At 41.2% G+C, this 18,034-nt stretch overlaps 1 protein-coding gene across 2 annotated transcripts in view; it reads left to right on the forward strand.

Moving 5' to 3' along the window:
- The first annotated feature begins 5,036 nt into the window (after positions 1–5,036).
- The window catches only part of trim44 (tripartite motif containing 44), a 53,470-nt gene continuing 40,472 nt past the window's right edge, over positions 5,037–18,034 (forward strand). The window contains exons 1-4 of one of the 2 annotated variants that reach the window (XM_038705789.1): positions 5,037–5,288; positions 6,082–6,735; positions 8,020–8,097; positions 17,631–17,921. In XM_038705789.1, coding sequence (XP_038561717.1) covers positions 6,109–6,735; positions 8,020–8,097; positions 17,631–17,921 — 996 coding nt within the window. In that variant the 5' untranslated portion in view covers positions 5,037–5,288; positions 6,082–6,108. The remainder of the gene's footprint in view (positions 5,289–6,081; positions 6,736–8,019; positions 8,098–17,630; positions 17,922–18,034) is intronic. The other variant, XM_038705788.1, reaches the window with a different exon arrangement.

Below are 18,034 nucleotides of genomic sequence, written 5' to 3' on the forward strand. Positions count from 1 at the left end.
CAAAGACAAAAGAAAGGAGCTCGGGCCAAGATACACAAAACCAAAGTTGATTTTAAGAACAAAGTACAAAAGCAGTTCTGCACAGGGAACCCCAGACAAGCAGAATGCAGAATGCTTAAAAGACAAGAGGATACCTGTATGGACAGCCTCTTCTTCATGAATGAACCTTGACACCTCAGGCTTTAAAGACAGGAGCAATGCCATCTGTACCAACATACCCCAAAACCCCACAACCCAGCTGGAGAAGGTTGGCGCCTGCCTCTCTTGGAATAAGCCCCATAAGCACTCAGACCTGATGGCCTACGTGAACTAGTTTTGAAAGTGTGCTCCATCCAGTGAAGGTCAGTTTTAACCAGAGATGGGGACACGAGTTAGAGACGCACACACTTCACGACTTCAGACTCGACTTGAGACTCGTCCTCAAAAGACTTCAGACTCGACTTGAGACTCATCCTCAAAAGACTTCAGACTCGACTCGGACTCGAGGTGCGGGACTCGTGAACAATGTTTATTTTTTAGGACACGTAACATCTGCTGTGCGCGGCCGTACATGAGAGAGGAAAACAAACAGCGGCAGCTGCTGCACCATTTATCATAAACTTTGGCTTTAGAACTTCATACAACAAGACCCAAACAAAGAAGCGCTGAACGCAAATATGTGGTGAGTGAACATGTTTAGCTCAGCATTGGCCATCTAATGTTAGCTTGCTTCTTGCTTCAGCTACGAGCTACGGGAGGTTTACTCTGACTGTCGTTCGTTACGAAAAGATGAATGAGCGTTTGTTTATTTGCCAAACTTTTGGTGGTCGATTAATGGCTGCCATCACGTTAATTATTGCCGTTGGCTGGAAAGAGGTTACAGGTTTATTGTTGATCATGTAGCCTAACCTTACAGTTTTATTTAGTTATAGCCTAACATTACACTGGTTTGAGAGTCTGCAGGATGTGTTGACTTAACAGTAGTTTAAGCTGTCATTGATTGCATTGCACATTATGGTTGTGCTCTGTGAAAAACAGGTTACAGCTTTATTGATTTGAGAGTCAGGAGGATGTGTTGACTTACAGTAGTTTATAAGCTGTAATAAACTACATTGCACAGGTTGTGCTCTGTAAGTTAAAAACAGGTTTTACAGCTTTATTGTTGACCATGTAACTTTAATGTATTATTTAGTTAACTTTACACTGGGTTTGAAACTCAACAGGGTTTGTTGACTTACAGTAGTTTATAAGCTGTCATTAATTGTAGACACATTGTACATTAGGCTACATGGTTGTGCTCTGTAAGTTAAAAACAGACAGATTTATTGTTGATTATCCAACGTCACAGTTTTATTGACTTACAGTATTTAATAAGCTGTTGTTAATTGCATTGCACATTACATGGTTGTGCTCTCAGTATTCCTTATAGCTATGAAGTTTTATTAGCAACCTGGATTGAACGCAGCAGGTGATACAACATTCAGAATAACCACGAGAGACTAGAGACTTAACTTGGACTCTTGCTCAGAGACTTGTGAGCATCTCTGGTTTTAACCAAACTATTCCAGTTCTTACTGCACACCTGCACTGTGCCCAAGGCATCTATTATCAGACCAGTACCCAAAAAGCCAGGATTCAAAGATTTGAATGACTTCTGCCTTGTAACCTTGACCCCTTTAAGTGCATGGAGAGGGTTGCCAGTAGGGCTGCAGCTAACGATGATTTTAATACTCAAAGCTTCTACAGATTATTTCATCGATTCATCGACGCATCGTTTAAGAAATACTTTTGCTTGGTGGCGGCAGCGCAGCAGCTATGCAAAGAATTTGCGTCATTGCTTTTTAGTAATCGAATTAATCGATTTAATCAATTAATCGTTTCAGCCCTAGTTGCCAGTAATCTTCTCACCTCATACAACATGTCACCTACAACACATACTGTATGGATGGCACTGATGGGTGAAAATGAACAAACAAATCCTTCTGAACAACAATTTTTAATGTCCTATATGTACCGGGTCAGCCAGACGAACATTCCCGACTGCTCACGAATCCGCTCATTTTATTGTAGTGGTACTGCTCATGCTGCCGATGGTGAGTGAACGAAAAGCAATTGAATTGGGCTTGAGTTCAGTCAGCCTGGGAGGTACACTTACTATATGAGACCAAATTAATCGAAATACGATACACACTGCTGTATTTTATGGGAATGTATTGTACTTTTTGATTAAGTATTTTAGCACTCTGACTGACTCAAGCTTGCCTGACGTGGTCTTGTTCAGTGCAGGTTCAGTTCACTGCCTTGCTCATACAAACTGAAGAGGCAGGTGTCATCATGAAGTTTCTTGAAGGTCTTTAGCATAATCTGATTCACTTTATACAACAAAAACACTAATGCCTTTTAAAATAACTGCCAAAAATATTTATGCCCGAAAGTTAGTGCTTTTAATTAGGAAACTGAATTGAAGAAATTTAGGAAAAAGTATATGGCAGCCTTATAAGCGAGCATCCTTGTTTTTAATATCTCTGTCTGGTATGGGCACTTGACTTTAGTAAATAGAAACAACCTGCCCAGGATTGTTAAGACAGTAGCGGAGATGGTAAGCTGCCAACAAAAGCCATTAGAGGACTTCTACAGTACAGCTGAAAGCCCTGTCAATCATCATGACAAAACACATCCCTTTCACCCTGAGTTGCTCCCCTCAGGGTGATTCTACAGAATGCCAAAGATTCCTGCAATGAATGTGCTTAATGAATAAACTTAAATATGAGGCTCAAACCCCGGTTGCCCCAGCCTCCACGCCTTTCACCCGATGACTAGCCCCCGTATGCAGGACAAGCAGTTGATGATGGATGAGATTGTAGGTTGTACATCATTGGTATGAATGCACTGACTGATGTTCAAAATCTTTGTCTGTGTTTCCTGAATGAGAAAATGCTTAAAACTAACCATGACATGATTGTGTATGTATATGTCATTGTAGAAGTCATTGGCAAACGACCTATTCTGTCGTTTATAAAAAAGAATTTATGGCTGCATTTGAAATCGAATACGAAAGTATTACCTACATACTCAGTCAGTATGTACTGCATACTGCCTACTAAATGAACATGAGTGTTTACACTGAAGTATACTAACCAATGTCTTCTCTGCATCACATGACTTCTCTGCATCACATGACTGTATCCTTTTAAAGAAAATTGTTTACAAATTTTCACTAAATGTTTTATTTTCAATTATTACTTTAAGTCAAATTAAAGAAAAAGGGGAAAAACGGTAAAGGCTATTGTTTGTGGTTAACGGCTGATATTTAAGGCCATATCTCTAAATATTAGACTATTAAAATAAAGAATGTATAATACAGAAATGTCGACCTTCTGAAAAGTTGAAAAGTTCTGAAACAGGCTCATTTATGCTCTCAGCACTGGGTCAGGGCTCCTTTTGCACGAATTACCACATCACTGCTGTGTGGCATGGAGGACCTGCTCAGCCCATATATTCTCTATAAGACTCACGTCAGGTGAGTTGGCTGGACAGTCAAGCACAGTAATACCATGGTCAGCAAACCCATTACTTGGCCTAGTCGTTTTGGCATTGTGGGCACCTGTACTTTATCGAGAAGAAGTAGAGGCTGCTGAGCCGAGCCAGGACTAGGAGGAGGATGGAAATGCGTTGTGCTATCTAGCGTTTTTCTCTGGCTAGGTATGTTATCTGAAGTTTTCCTAAAGCAGTGCTTAACTAAACAGAATTTCTGTTGAAGTCGTTGGCTGCAGTGGTCTGTGAGCAGGACTGGCTGGCTGGTTTGCTAGCTAGCCACGCTGGCGCTTGTAGAGCTTCTCAACTCCAAAAACGTTAGAGCACATTTTTGATTTACCATAAATTTTCTACACAGTTGATTTCACACAGTTAATTTTGTGATGAAATACCTTACAAAATAAAAAAACAAACTACAATGTGGTCTGTCTGTAGAACCGTCTGAAGAAGTGCAATAAATTTTGGGGCGGTTGAGTATGTGCAAGAAGCGCATGCCATATACTCTTGCTAATCTAGTGTATACCTGCTCATTTCTCGCATATACAAAATCCACATATTATATATAAATTTTAATAAATTTGGAATGCACTACATACTCTAATAGAATACTTGGTATGAATAGTACATTAATACACAGCCCAGTAGGCCTTCACAACACCAGGACAACTATGTAATCATATTACTCCCAACAATAACCTTCCATTAATAATCATTCACAATAACCTGCAATTTTTTATTTTTTGTAATGATCATTTTCCCATGTTCATTTTGCACTTTTATGGCCTGTTCTATTGTTAATATATAATTAATATAACATGACAGCCAGAATGGCTGTTTTCAGGTTTCCATCTTTGTCACAGTAAGGCAGAAAAGTTACGCTTTTCAAAAGAAAAGGGTATGTCGTTAAGGATGTTGTCATACAACCTGACATGGTTTCGGTTGGGAACACTTGTTAAGCCTGTTTGTTTGATAAAAACAGTGGCTCAGCTATTACTGTTAAGTTAATCATCAATGCAAAGCAGACAATGAGTTCTGTCATCACCATATAGTTTCTGGGGAGTTTTGTGTGTTTCTGTTGCTGAGAAAATTATAGCATTTTCAACACATGAACTGCAATTTAACAGCTTTCTGATGTGACATTTATGAAGTGTAGCGTTAGCTATTTAAAATAAAAGCGTTGCGCTAACGTTATTGACCTGACCTGTAACTTTAGTTAAGTTACCCTGAATGGCGGAATTAATTAACTTAGCATATTTGGCAGCTGGGGGTAAAGTTAAACAAATAAGGTAACTTAACTTACTGTGTCACAATTAGCGTTAATTATCTGTGAAACTCACTAAGTAAGTCTCGCCCATGACATAACTAAGCTATTCGTATTAACGTAACGTTAAAACTGTGAGAATCGTTTTCTTTCTACCTGCCTCGGGTTTGGAGTTTCACTGTCTTTGTTGTGCTTGTCGAACAGGTTTTCTCTCTCCAGCCTCTAAGTGTCTCTGCCGTTGTACACACGCAGGAGACTACAAGCAGGAAGTCGAAAAAAAGCAGACAGCAGCTGATGTAAATAAGGAAGTGAATGCTGTCGGATCGGAGCTGGAGCCCCTATTCTACAGTAAATTTAAAGTAGATCAGTCGGCAGCGCTGTAATAAAATTCAAGGCACAACGGCTGTGCTAAGGAAGTTAGCCGTCAAGCTAATTCCTCCACTGATTCCACATTATCTCAAAACAAGACCTAGACAGAAAAAAGAAAAGGGGAGAGGAAGACAGAGACGAGTAAGTAAGTTACACTGCAGTGAGTTGCAAACTGGTAAGCCCCAAAGGGTGAGGGAGAAAATGCCGGTGTGTGTGTGTGTGAGTGAGGAGGCACTACGTGACAGAGACAGAAAAATAGCAGAGAGCTGTGGTAAAAGGGGGAGAGAGGGACTTTTCAATTTCTGCATTACAGCACTTTTTCTACCGGTTGTTTGTGTCAGCAGTGAAAAAAAGGGTACACAAGCTCAGGAGAGGAAGGCTCCGAGGAAAAAGAGAAAGTGAGGAGCAAAAAATGTCTTTGTGTGTGTGCTCTGTGTACAAGGCATGCACTGTCTTTCAGCTTCACTCCTGCAGAGTGAACTGTAAAGAGGGGGAGAGAGTACACAGAAAAAAACGAACAAAACACGAAAAAGGTCAGGGCCTGATGACATAAGGCAGGGCGAGGTGAGAGAAGGGGAGCGGGTGTTCGGTCCTGCTGAGGGTACAGTGGTACACACTCAGCACTTTCTGTTTCTGAGTCGGTAAACAAAGTGACTGTTTGCTCACCAAGACAGGCCAGTGACTATAGATTGAGTCTTCCTGTTTATTGCTCTTGCAAAATGGTGCGTTATTTTTGTGTAGCTTGTGTGATAGTGTTGCTCTGGATATTGTTTCCTGTGGACTTTGGCTCCCTCCATATATCATCTGTTGTGGGAATATTATATCAGAGGGGATTAGTCCCGAGGATTTTGGACTTTCCCCAGTGCAAATATGAGAGCTGTTCACAGAAGGTCACAGCTATTAATAACCTATCCTCTACTCTGTGTGTCTCTTGTAAGACATACCCCCAGAACTATTCAGCCACCATGGACCACAAAGGGGAACCCCAAGAAGGAGCTATGGGGCTGAAACAAGAGGAGCTTCCGCAGATGGATGGGTCATGTGATGCGTGCGAGCCCGATGAGGCCCAACCAGCCACGCAAGTGTGCCACATCTGCAGCTTTGCCTTTTGCCCTGCCCATGCTGACAGACATGCCAGCAGCACACATCACCAGATAATGCCTTACAACCATGAGGGGACACAAGCTAATGGACTTGGCACCAGCAGAGACTCCAGAGTTGGAGCTGAGGAGGAGGCTGGTGAGGAGAGGGTAGCTGGAATGGGCGCGATTCAGGGGATGGCAATACGTGGAGAGGCAATGGCCAATGGCGATGAGAGCGGGGATGCCGGAATAAAGGATGCTCTGCAGCTGGAGGCTGAGCCCGGTGACGGCGCTGAGGGTGCAGAAGCAGGGCAGGAGGCCATGGCCGCTGGAGAGGCTGGGAAGAGGGACACTGTGACCGTAGAGAGACTGCGCTGCAAGGAGCATAGGCAGGAAGGCTCCCTCTACTGTAAACCAGACGAGAAGATCATCTGTGTGGTGTGCGCCGTGCAGGGTGAGCACCGTGAGCATGAGATTGTCACTCTGCATGAGGCCTACTTGTGGCAGAAGGTGAGTCACACACTCACAACGTGACAGATTGATAAATGGTAGAGCAGTTATGTGTGATTTACTGTATGCCCTCTACTGTACTTAATCACAGTGGCATACTCCACAACATCTGCAGCTCTGTAACGTATAACATAATGTATTCAGAGTGTTTCCTATCTGGTTTTGCATTTCTAATTCAGTATTTAATAGTATGCCAATAGCTGTAGGCCCTCTAGTCTGTAAGTCAATTCACCAGGGCTCTATGTAATAGTTTAAACTTAAAATCATCATGATCACCAACATGGCACTGTTAATGATTTAGTTTCGCAGCGACATAAATAATTTCTATGAAAACTGTGAAATGGAAATTAAACATTATGAATACATCCCAATGTCCGTCTGGCTTGGCGCCAATTATGCCTTCACCCTTCCTCCATTTCCCAAATGGCTTTTTGCTTCAGGAATATTTAATAGGTCAAGGGAGTCACCAGTCGCTCAGTGCAGCAGTTGTAGTTGGTTCAGTAAGCTAGGCTAATGCTGTGCTGGATTCTGAGAATAACTCCACCATCACTATGGGCTCAGTTCTGCAGAGCATAGTGTTTGTGATGATCATAACACCATTTTAGAGTCAGATGTTATCAGCACACTGAACACATTTGGACTGTGTTATTGCACAGAGGAGCAATTAACAGGGTGTGATAGTATCAGAAACCAGGTCTTAGTTTTGGATTAATATTTTCAACAGTAAAGGGCTTTGTTTGTGAACACTAAAATAAACAGAATCGGAAAATCTCAGTGAGAGGTTCATTTGAATACCGTCACACAAAGCCGGAGCATTTAGTTTTAGTAGTAATGACCCTTATGGTGTGCTGGCTGTACTTTACAGAGCGAGAGTTTTGTCCTCTGCCCTGTGGCTGTACATCTGAAAAACAAAAGTAGAGCACAGACCACATATGGATTGATGAGAGACAAACAGGGTCACACACACACACACACAGCCTAAGGTCACATTAATTACCCTAAACTTCCTCTAGCTTTTATCCTGCATCCTGTATCAGTGTATTCATGTGAGAGAACCCTTTATGTCCAAGAGTGGTGATATGATTTTACATTGCAATGAGCATGTAGCATGTCAATGTACCCAGTCTTTCTTTGTATAGAGTTAAGCATAAGTAAATTTGAAACTCTGTGTTTTTTTGTATTGTTTGAGTCACACAGAAAGAATCTCTGCACGAGTGCTGTTTTTTATGTAGTGGCACACTGTGTGGTGTTTTACTGTGTTGTGTTTGTCTGCTCCACCTGTAGAGCAGGCAGGGTTATGACCTGCTGGGCTGTACACAACAGATGGCCGAGAAGATCAAGACCAAGTGGACCAACCCTGAGGTGAGCGTAAACTCCCGCATGCACAACACTTTGTCAAATCTTAACATGAGTTAAACGGTGAGGTCCATTTATAGCAAACTTCTCCCAAAAGATTTACACTCAACTGTTCTCATTTAGTAATGAGCTCCAACCAACTCTTATCAAATGAAATGAGAGTTTCTCTGCAGCAGTAGAAGCTGTATTTGACCTCCTTGCGAGGAATGACAGCGTACCATGTGCATATTGCATTAATTTTTATTATGTAATTGTGCCATGTGGTTTGATTCCATTTGCTGGTGATTTCCTAACAAAGATATCTCTCAGTGCAGTTTTAAGATGACAATGCTCACGTTTAGCATTTCAGATAAAGCTGAAACAAGTATAGCAAACATACTGTGTAGTTGTAATTGCTGCAAAAAAGCACAAACCATAAATACAAAAGGTTGCTTTTTCTGTGGAATTGTTTTAATTCTTTCATATTTTTCATAATGTACAAACAGGTGATAATAGTTGGGGTAGTACACGTGTATAAAATAATCTGCAATGCTTTAATATTCAATTATTTGTAGTTACTTGTTTGTCACACTTTGTTTTGTTTCATCTTAATTTAATGGCCCACCGTTATACAATATTGTGGCTCCAAGGTTTCTTGCTGTGGATTCTAGGGCTGTCTCCAACAAAGGATAATCTTTATCTATGTACATAATTAGGCCAAGCATTCTCAGGCAGCCTTACAAATTCACACTGCAGACCCTGCAGGTCTACTTTTATATTCTAAATGCAACTCTATATTTCAGTTACCCCAGTCTATGGTTTTCTAAACTACCAAGGCTAGCTTGGATTTCTCACAATCAGACTTGAAGACCATGAATGTGTGATTTATTATTTTTGCCAAGTGTTAAGCTTTATTCAAAAAAGCTAAATTATTATTTTTTGTTTATCAAATTGGTTATGTCAATAAAATTATTACATTTTATAAGTTGAGGTTCAAAAAATGGTTGAACCAGGTTGCAAGCTATTGGGACATTACAGAGCAAAAAAAAGAGCCATTACTCATGTCTAATTCAGTGGGTACAGCAGAAAGCACTGCAGCAGTGTAGACACTGCAGCGGTGAAGACACAGCAGTCTAGAATGAGATAAAGAGGGATTAGAAAGAGATTATGTCATAAAGGCATTGGGTAGTAAACATGAGAGCCAATTATTTCAATCCATATATTTATCATGCCACCCCATTCACAGATCTGGCCTATTGGGTTTCTGCAGATATAATTCTACTTGGAACGTGCAATGGCATCATTGTGTGATTACTGAGTCATGTCATTTTCAGGCTTCAGCTGATGTTACTTTTTGGACTCTATGCTAAGTCAGAGGTTGTATTTTCACTGTAAATGTGGCATTGTGATGTATAAAATAGAGAGGAATACAGAATACCCTCCAGCTGTTTCTAAACCCTTAAACTTGCTAAAATTAGGTATTTTTAAGCAATAGGTGAAAAAGCCTATTTTCACATATTTTGGGTGAAATGACTAATAGGTACAAAAATTAGATGGCTTCAACGTGTTCCATTGTGGCAATTGTGCCCATCAAGGTTACGCCCACAAAAAGTGCTTCTTTTTGCCACAGACAGTCTCAGACTGTTATACCAGGTATCTGACAACATCATGGAAAGGATCCCTACTAGTGACTCCCGGTGACACCCCTTGTTTCTAACATGAAGCTGAAGTCTCACTCAATGACAGTTCTCCCTCTGAAATCTAGCGAGATGCTGCAGGAAGACGGCGGTGGAAATGTGAGTCAGAGTTGGATAGAGGAGTTTGTTTTGTTGGAGTAAGTCTTGCCAGCTGTTCCTCTAAACAACAAACTCCTCTCCCACGTTTCCACCAGATTTTCCTCTTTTCCTTCTCATCGATTGCCGGCTGAGGCCATCTACTGCACTGTTCCCAAAACCTTTTTTACCTACTAGTCATTTCGACACCAAAATATGCAAAACTAGGACCCAGGTTTAAAAATACCGAAATTACACACACACAAAAAAATCAGTCTTGGAGGGTGGATGTACTGTATTATATACTGCATTAAATATATTTCAAATATTTTGTACACCTCCATATAAATTTAGGATGTGGACAAAATATTCAATAAACATTTCAATATAATGTAGCCCAATATAAGACTAATACTCATTACACCCTCATAATTGACCAAAGTGATGTATCAACACTTACATTCACAAAGTTAGAAGTTATTAGAGGACTGATGTATTTGACTGCATTACATTGTACATAAAATATATATTTCACGTTTTCTGTACACTCATTAAATCTTTTCACACACACACACACACACAACACACACACACTCCTTTATGCTCAAGCAATGTTGATCTGTTATATACTGGATGGATGTTGTTGAGCAATGGCCAAGTGTTCCACTAAGATTGTCTTATTAATGGTCACAAGCTGAAACAATGACCATAACCTTATTTCGGCCTTTTAGTCTAACCTTCACCATGTTTCCATCTGAAATGCAGGGTGTATTTCGCACACAGTCACCCTTCTCTTTATATCAGACAAAATAAAAACTGAATTTTCATGACAAGTCAACCTTGAAAACAGTGGCTGTATTTCCATTTTGGATACCATAGTGAGGCCTTGTTCTGCCACTGAAAATAAAACCTGACCGCATACAGTTGCGTGTTGTGCAGTGAGAGATGCAACAGTGGGTGGCAGGATCAGGGGCATATGTACAGCTATGTCTCCGCTCTTCTTTTTACCATCGACTGCCGCCACGTCTGCTCTCTCAACCACCCCTGCAACGGCTGTTCTTCCTTATGCTCTGCTTATAATACTGTATCTGAACCCATCGGAGAGCACTGGCACACAGGAGTGTTGCTCAGGTCCTGCAGAGATGTGACCGAGGCACTGTGGCATAATGTAGAAAGGTTAATTTTACTGGCCTGCGAAAGGAAACACTTTTAGTTGCAGCCAGCGCCCCAACCGAGTTCATGTCTATTATCATACTGAAATATCAATGCTGCCCCAAGGACTTCCTGGACATTTAGACTTATGCTGTTCCACTGTAGAGGTGCAGTTGACTCGGCAAAAACCATTTACCTGCTCACTCACAGGGCACTGTGTTAGACACCATTATGTGGATTTGTCAGTGTGTCCTGTCTGCACCTTCAAATGCCAGCGTTTCTTATTATGCATGACAGGTAACCATCAGAGTGACTGCTCCTGGTGAGGAAAGTTTTTGTGTGTGTGTGTGTGTGTGTGTGTCAGAGAGAAAGAGAGAAAGACAGAGGCAAAAAAAGAAAGCGATAGAAGACCGAAATTGCTGGGGGTGAAAGTGCACGGTAAAGGACTTCAGAGAGGATGAGTTGTGAGCAGCTGTCTGAGGAAGAGAAGGGTGAATGAAAAGATTTAACCCTTAGCTGGTGTTTGCTTATTAAAACTAACCTGCTTAATTATGTACTTTGCCGCAGGTGTGGGGATTTTAATCTCTCAAAGCTCATATCTCCATTCTCCACAGGGAAATGGAATATAATGCAGAAAAACTGTGACAAGGCTGCCAACATATTAATGGCGGGCCGGAGGTGTAACATAACACAAGGGGCCCTGATGGCTGTCTGTCATTTAACAAGTCAGCTTTCCTTAGCTATTTTCAAAGAGCTTGAAATGATATGTCAGACATGTTGTGGCTTTAGACCAGGACAGCAGGTAGTCGGCATATTTACCTCTCTGTCATGTTTTATTTACTCACTTACTTTCTGCCATGCTAGGCGCTGTCTAGGGCGCACCCTGCCTGTGGAGCCTCTCTCTCTGCGGCTACAGAGAGAGAGGTCCGATATCTAGAAGCAGCAGGGCAACACCAGCCAGTCAAAAGTGTGTATGTGTGTGCATTAGCTACATTAGGGCTGGACGATTTCACCTAAAATCTAAATCACGATTAATTGAAAATTTCACCTGAATGCTACTAAACTTTAACTCAGTTATTTAATATCAATGGGGAACAAATGATTTCCACCCACACACTGTGTGAACACGGCAAAACACGCTTTGCTTGCTTCCTCTCCTCATTCATCAAGGTACATATACGTGACACGTGCTGTTATAAGAGCAGCGGAGTTATGTCTTTTAACTGCAGCGCAATGTGTGTGCGTAGCGAGTGAGCGGACGAGCGAATGAGAGAGAGAGCGGCAGAAAGTGACACAGAAAGCGAGCGGGTAGCCTAATAAGTTAGTCTGGCGGTAAATATACAGTGTAGGTCACAGCGTGTCCGTTAATAAAAGTCTCTGTTGTTTCCACAACTGCCGGAAAGTGAAGGCGGTTAGCGCTAGCTAACATCCCCTGTGCTTCATAGACTGTAAGGTCTGAAGGCTGAGCAGGACTGGACGGGGCGGAGTTACATGACTACACCCGCAGTGTTTCAAGGGTAAAGTACATGAACACATACATTATTTACTGGATTGAATAACCAAAATAACCAACATGGGGAAATTACGTCTTCTAGAGGCTCTGAATTTCGGTTTCGATTACTTTTCAATTAATTGTCCAGCCCTCGGCTACATCCATTTTCCCTGCCTCATAAAATCCACAAGAGCAGCAGACACATTAAAACTGTCTTAGGGAGCTGGGGCTGAGGAACAGACGGGAGAGGCATGAAAAGACTTGGCAGTTAGTTGCTGTTAGGTTTATTCATCTTGCTTTTTCTTGTCCTTCTGTACCATACCCCCCCCCCCCCCCCCTCTGCATTGCTCTTTAAGGCTGTCATTCCCTTTCTGTCTCTACTCATGCCGTTTTAATTGAATTACTCTGTATCATTCCCCAGAAAGTTGCATGGCTGACATCTCTGAAAACCAATAAAAAGGTGCTGGATATTGAAACTCTGCTATTATAAAACCAAAGGCCTTCTGTCTCATTTTTCTTCTCCCTCTTTTAACTTCTCTTGCTTGCCCGCTTTATATTACTTTACATGACTTTTGGAGAGCTGGTATTTTTTTTAAATTAACTTTCTATGTATTGCTGTGTTGTTTCCGAAGCTAAATTGGAGAATGAAATTTCTGGAAGCAATAAAACAGAGCGTGAGAGAGAGAGAAAGTAGTGTTCACTTGGAACGGGGCCACTATTGCCAAGGGCAAGGACAGTTCAAACCCATTTACTCCTAATGTTCTATTAATGCTCTTTAGGCCTTTTTTAAAAAGCATCACACAAAACAGACCTCTGAATAAGCAGCAGGAGCGGCTCTGATTTGGCAGTGAGAACATTCAAAGAAAGTTCACCATTTGAACTCTAGCGTTTACACAATTCATCTTAAGATGCATCAAAGTTAGATAAAACATTTTCATCTCTCTATGCCAGTTTCCAAAAATATATACTGCATCTGCATTTTTCATCACTTCACTGAAGCTGCAGGATGCAAGTAATCAACCAGTAAATTCTAGATGTCTTATATTCATCATAACCATCATGTAATTTGGTATAACATATCGTTGGGACTTACCTACAAATGAAAATGCTTTTGTCGACTAAAATGCATTTGTAATGATGGACCCACTGCACAGTTGAAGAGGTTAAGATTAAAAGCTGAGGGCTACTTTGATATTTGTCATGAGCTGTTTTCAGTTTACTTTTGTAGTCCCTTGATGTCTCACCAAAGTAATGTGACAACATTTTTGTTTGTTTTTTTTGTTTTTTTTACACTGATATAGTTTAATTCCCAAGGGCTTTGGTTCTTTTTCTGCAGTTTTTTTCATCAGCGCTAATGAGTAGCGCAACCTTTTTTGTAGCCAGTCCATAAAGTACACCAACGTGTGAAGTTTAATTCTATTTGAGTGTCTTGCTATATTGTAACCAAGTGTTTGTGGAATGTATTAGAAGTTTTCTATTTTCAGCAAGCCACAGATCCTAGCTTTCTCTCACAATTCAACTTTCAGCCCCTTTCACATCTCCCATCTCCCATATATTGTCTATAAAGTAATAAAAACAGGATTCAAGTTGACATTTTATGGCTAAAATTACAGTTTTGATAGAGAGACGTGGCTGTAGATCACATTGCATATGTGAGGTCTGAAGTGACAAAGGCATTTGCATTACCCCTTTCTTTGCTTGTCATGCCTAAACTCCTTAAATAAGAATGGTTCTAGTTATAATGCAAAGCATGTTAAACACTGAAAAATAAATTTGCTTTCCTAATCTGCTTGCCCTAACTTGCTACCTTTGCTTCAGAAGAAATTTGCTTTCTTAATCTGCTTGCCTGATGTCCTACCTCTGCCTGTACTCTCTCTCTCTCTCATTCACTCTCGTCCCCTGTCCTTCCTCTAACTCTGCCCTTGTAAGCAGTGTGCCGCTGTCTCTCCTGAGGCCTCATTTCGTGGCCTCATCTTGCAGCAATGCAAATGAAGATTAGCACGCATGAATGCTCTTTCCTTGCTAGTTGGACAAATTCTCAGAGAAACTCTGTCACTGAGTGAATTGTCCGAGGACAGAGGGCTCCTGCTCCACAAACACAAAGAGCACAGATCCAGGATCACGACTCTGTTGACTGTTGAGGGGGCATGGGGCTCTGTGGAGTTCGTGGAGATTGGGAGATGCGGCGATGGAATGAGTCATGTTGATGACAGATAAGTTTTATAGCGCAACTCTTTGTGCCCTATTCATGTTGTAGCTCTGCTCTTGGGTAACATTGTTCTTCATGATTTATGCTAGCTGCTTTCTCTCCATTCTCCTGTCATGGCCATAGATTCGCAGATGCAGATTTTCTATCGAGGTCATATTATGCTTTTTGGCCTTTTTCCTTTTATTGTATTTTATATTTTTTTGTGCATGTAATAGGTTTGCAAAGTGAAAAAGTCCACCCCAAAGGGAGTTAACATCTCCCACAGAAGAGACGGCTCTGAACTGCCTGAAAACAGATGGATTGTAGTCCTGCCTTTGCTTCCGTAACCTATCTACATCATTGTATAACACATTTCTTAATGCTTGCCTAGTGCCTGGTGTGGCACGTCCTCAGACTAAATATGAAAGTAAAATAATTATAATGGAGAGTATCTAACAATAATGTTAGACACTCTCCAGGCAGTCAATGGACATAAAGGTGTAACTGTGATGACAGTGCACAGTTAAAATGTTGCATAAGAAAGATACATTTGTTACAAATTAACACTCTTAAACTATTGTTCCAGTCTAGGTTGTGAAGCTGGTTTGGGTTATTTTGCCTGTGTTTCGGGATCAGAGTCAGGCAGACTCAAGCTCATGCACGCACGGCTGAACCGAAGCCGATTACCGTTTGAAGCGGCTTTGTTTTGGATCACACTACCTTGCTTGTCCTTACGTAGGCACTGTGCATGTGCAACTCCCAGCAAAGATCAAATAGAAGTGAGATGCTTCACTCAGTAGCTAAAACGGAGCAGTCAACAGAGGGCGTAAACCTGTTCTGGTACAACCATCCATCGTCAACCACTTATCCTGCGTACAGGGTCGCGAGGGAGCTGGAGCCAGTCCCAGCTGACATTGGGCGAAAGGTGTTATGGTACAACCCTTAAATGAAATTATGAACCTGAAAATTAGCATAACATGACCTCTTTAAATTAATACATATGTTCTGAATGACTCATTTGTGTAAAATGATGCCATTCAAAGTGGAATGCAACTGGAGACATTCATGAGTGCTAATCTGTTGTCACAGATGTACCACATATTTAAAGTTAGCCTATTTTACTTTTGCTAAACACTGTGGTCAACAACAGGATTGCAGTACATTGTAGAACATAATATAACATTAGCAAAAGTCAGTGAATTGAATCAGGATTGTCAGGACAACCACAATATATATATTTAACTTTTGCTACCGTTAAAAACATGATTTGTAACATTAGCTAACATCAGTTGCATAGTCTCACTTTAAGTCCTTGATAGCCAAGAAATAGCTCCAATGAACTCTTCGTTGTTATTCATGATGGTAGCTGAATGCTAAAGCTACACCTGACTTGCTAGCTGTTAATGAATTTATAGATATCATTGGAAACGTTGACAGACATATATTCTGTTTGGCTAAAAGATAATAAATGTAAATACCTAGCATATGTCTAAGCTTTAAAAATTAATATTTTAAAGGATTATTTAGATTTGCTGGGGAATTGGATTTGAATATTGAATGTGTTGATCCACATTGGGTGTCCTTGACAAGTGACTAGTAAAAGCTCTGTCATTTGTGAATAGGTTTGTAAGTGAATGAGTCTTCTATAAGATTTAATCAGCCTATATTGTTAATTCAGAGGATTTATTATATTTGAGCACATTTATTGCTCTTTGGGTTAAAGAAAAAGAACTTCCTGAGGCACAGAATCATAGATTTGGAAAATGATGCTTCATTCGCTCCAATCTTCCACATTCACACTTGAGTATCTGGACAAGGAACGGGACATGTTGCTACTCCAAGGCAGTTGCAGTCTGTTGTCCCTAATTCATCAGAAATGTATTCAGGGTGATGCTTTTGGTGAATCAAAAAGAGAAAACTACTCTTTGCTTTCCAATTAGATGTTAACTACGTCTCTCTGTCTCATTCAGAATGAACAATGCACAATTTTTTTTCTCTGCTCATACAAAGAAAGTAAATTAAAAATGTTACTTCTTGCTCTTGGTTTAATGGGCAATTTGGAGAATCTGATTGCTTGTGCAGAAATGGCAAATACACGATAAAACCTTTGGCCCCAAGGGGCTGTGGTTCTGCCAACCTCAGTAAAGACTGATGAGTCTTTGCTTCACTGGAGAGAGGGTGGCTGAGGGGAAACAAGATAAAATAGATGGAAAGGAAGAAAGTGAAGTTCTGCTCAAGGGAAGAGGAGAGACAGAGCAACTGATGTTCATAGATTGACGTGATTATAACATTCAGGAGCAGAGATCATGACAAGGGACTTTGGGGTGTTTTGCCTCTTGACAGCATCTGCGTTGGAGGTGGAGCCATAACAGTGGGAAGGATTTTAGGGAGGCGTGTGTTTATTGAGGCGTTTCAACATAATGAGTCATAGCTAAAGAGAGCCTCATCAGAGAACAGGGAAATGGATTAAAAAGGTATCTCAGTGAGCAGTGTAGTTGCCTTGAAAGCCAAACAGATGGCTGGCTGTGGAAGAAGGAGCCTCTGAGGTCTCTATCTACAGATGGTATGTTTGCCTCCAGGGGATCTGCTTCATGCTATCAATTAGCTACTGCATGAATGAGACCAGTGGGTTTATTAAAATAATATTCGCATGTCAAAGTAAAATTCTGGCCCCTATACTGTGGTCATCCCATATGCGTCTCTCTATTTCGACACTGCATGTTCATTTCATATCCTTACATATAAATTGTCATCTCATCGCAGTTTTTATAAGCTCATCTTAATGATTCATACATATGATTCACTGAAATACTTCACTCCGGGTCATTTGAAATGGCAGCCCAGAATCTCTTTCGATCTTGGTAACTTGCGGACTACATACATTTATCCCCATTCCGCAGTCCTTCACTCAGGCTCTCTCCCTTTCTGTGTCCCATACCTCATCTGCATATGTTAGATGTCTACAGAGGAGCTAGAGGCTTATGTGAACACCCAGTTCGATGAGCTCCGCAGATTGGTGCGTCTGGAGGAGAAGAGGACCCTTCACCTGGTAGACCTCAAAGAGGCGTTCCTCACGGCATCCGCTGCTGAGAAAATTGCCGAGATCAGTGTCGAAACTGAGCGTCTGCAGGAAGAGATGGCCAACATCACAAACCAGCTGTGCCTGCTGGAACAGGCCGAGGCAGCAGGTCCTGCAGTGGTAGCACAGGCTCTCGCAGCGGCACCTGGACCAGCCCACAGAGTGCAGGTGAGAAGAACCTTCCTTCCTTGTTATCCTTTTTCTGCTTCTTCAATTGCTTTTGTTCACTCTTCATGTTTGCTTTGCATAAGCTACAGTGTCATATAATAGACTATACAGGA

Source organism: Micropterus salmoides, unplaced genomic scaffold (genome assembly GCF_014851395.1).
Source record: "Micropterus salmoides isolate LMB-PRFRI ecotype aquatic unplaced genomic scaffold, ASM1485139v1 Ms_hic_scaffold_8, whole genome shotgun sequence".
NCBI classification, from domain to species: Eukaryota; Metazoa; Chordata; class Actinopteri; order Centrarchiformes; family Centrarchidae; genus Micropterus; species Micropterus salmoides.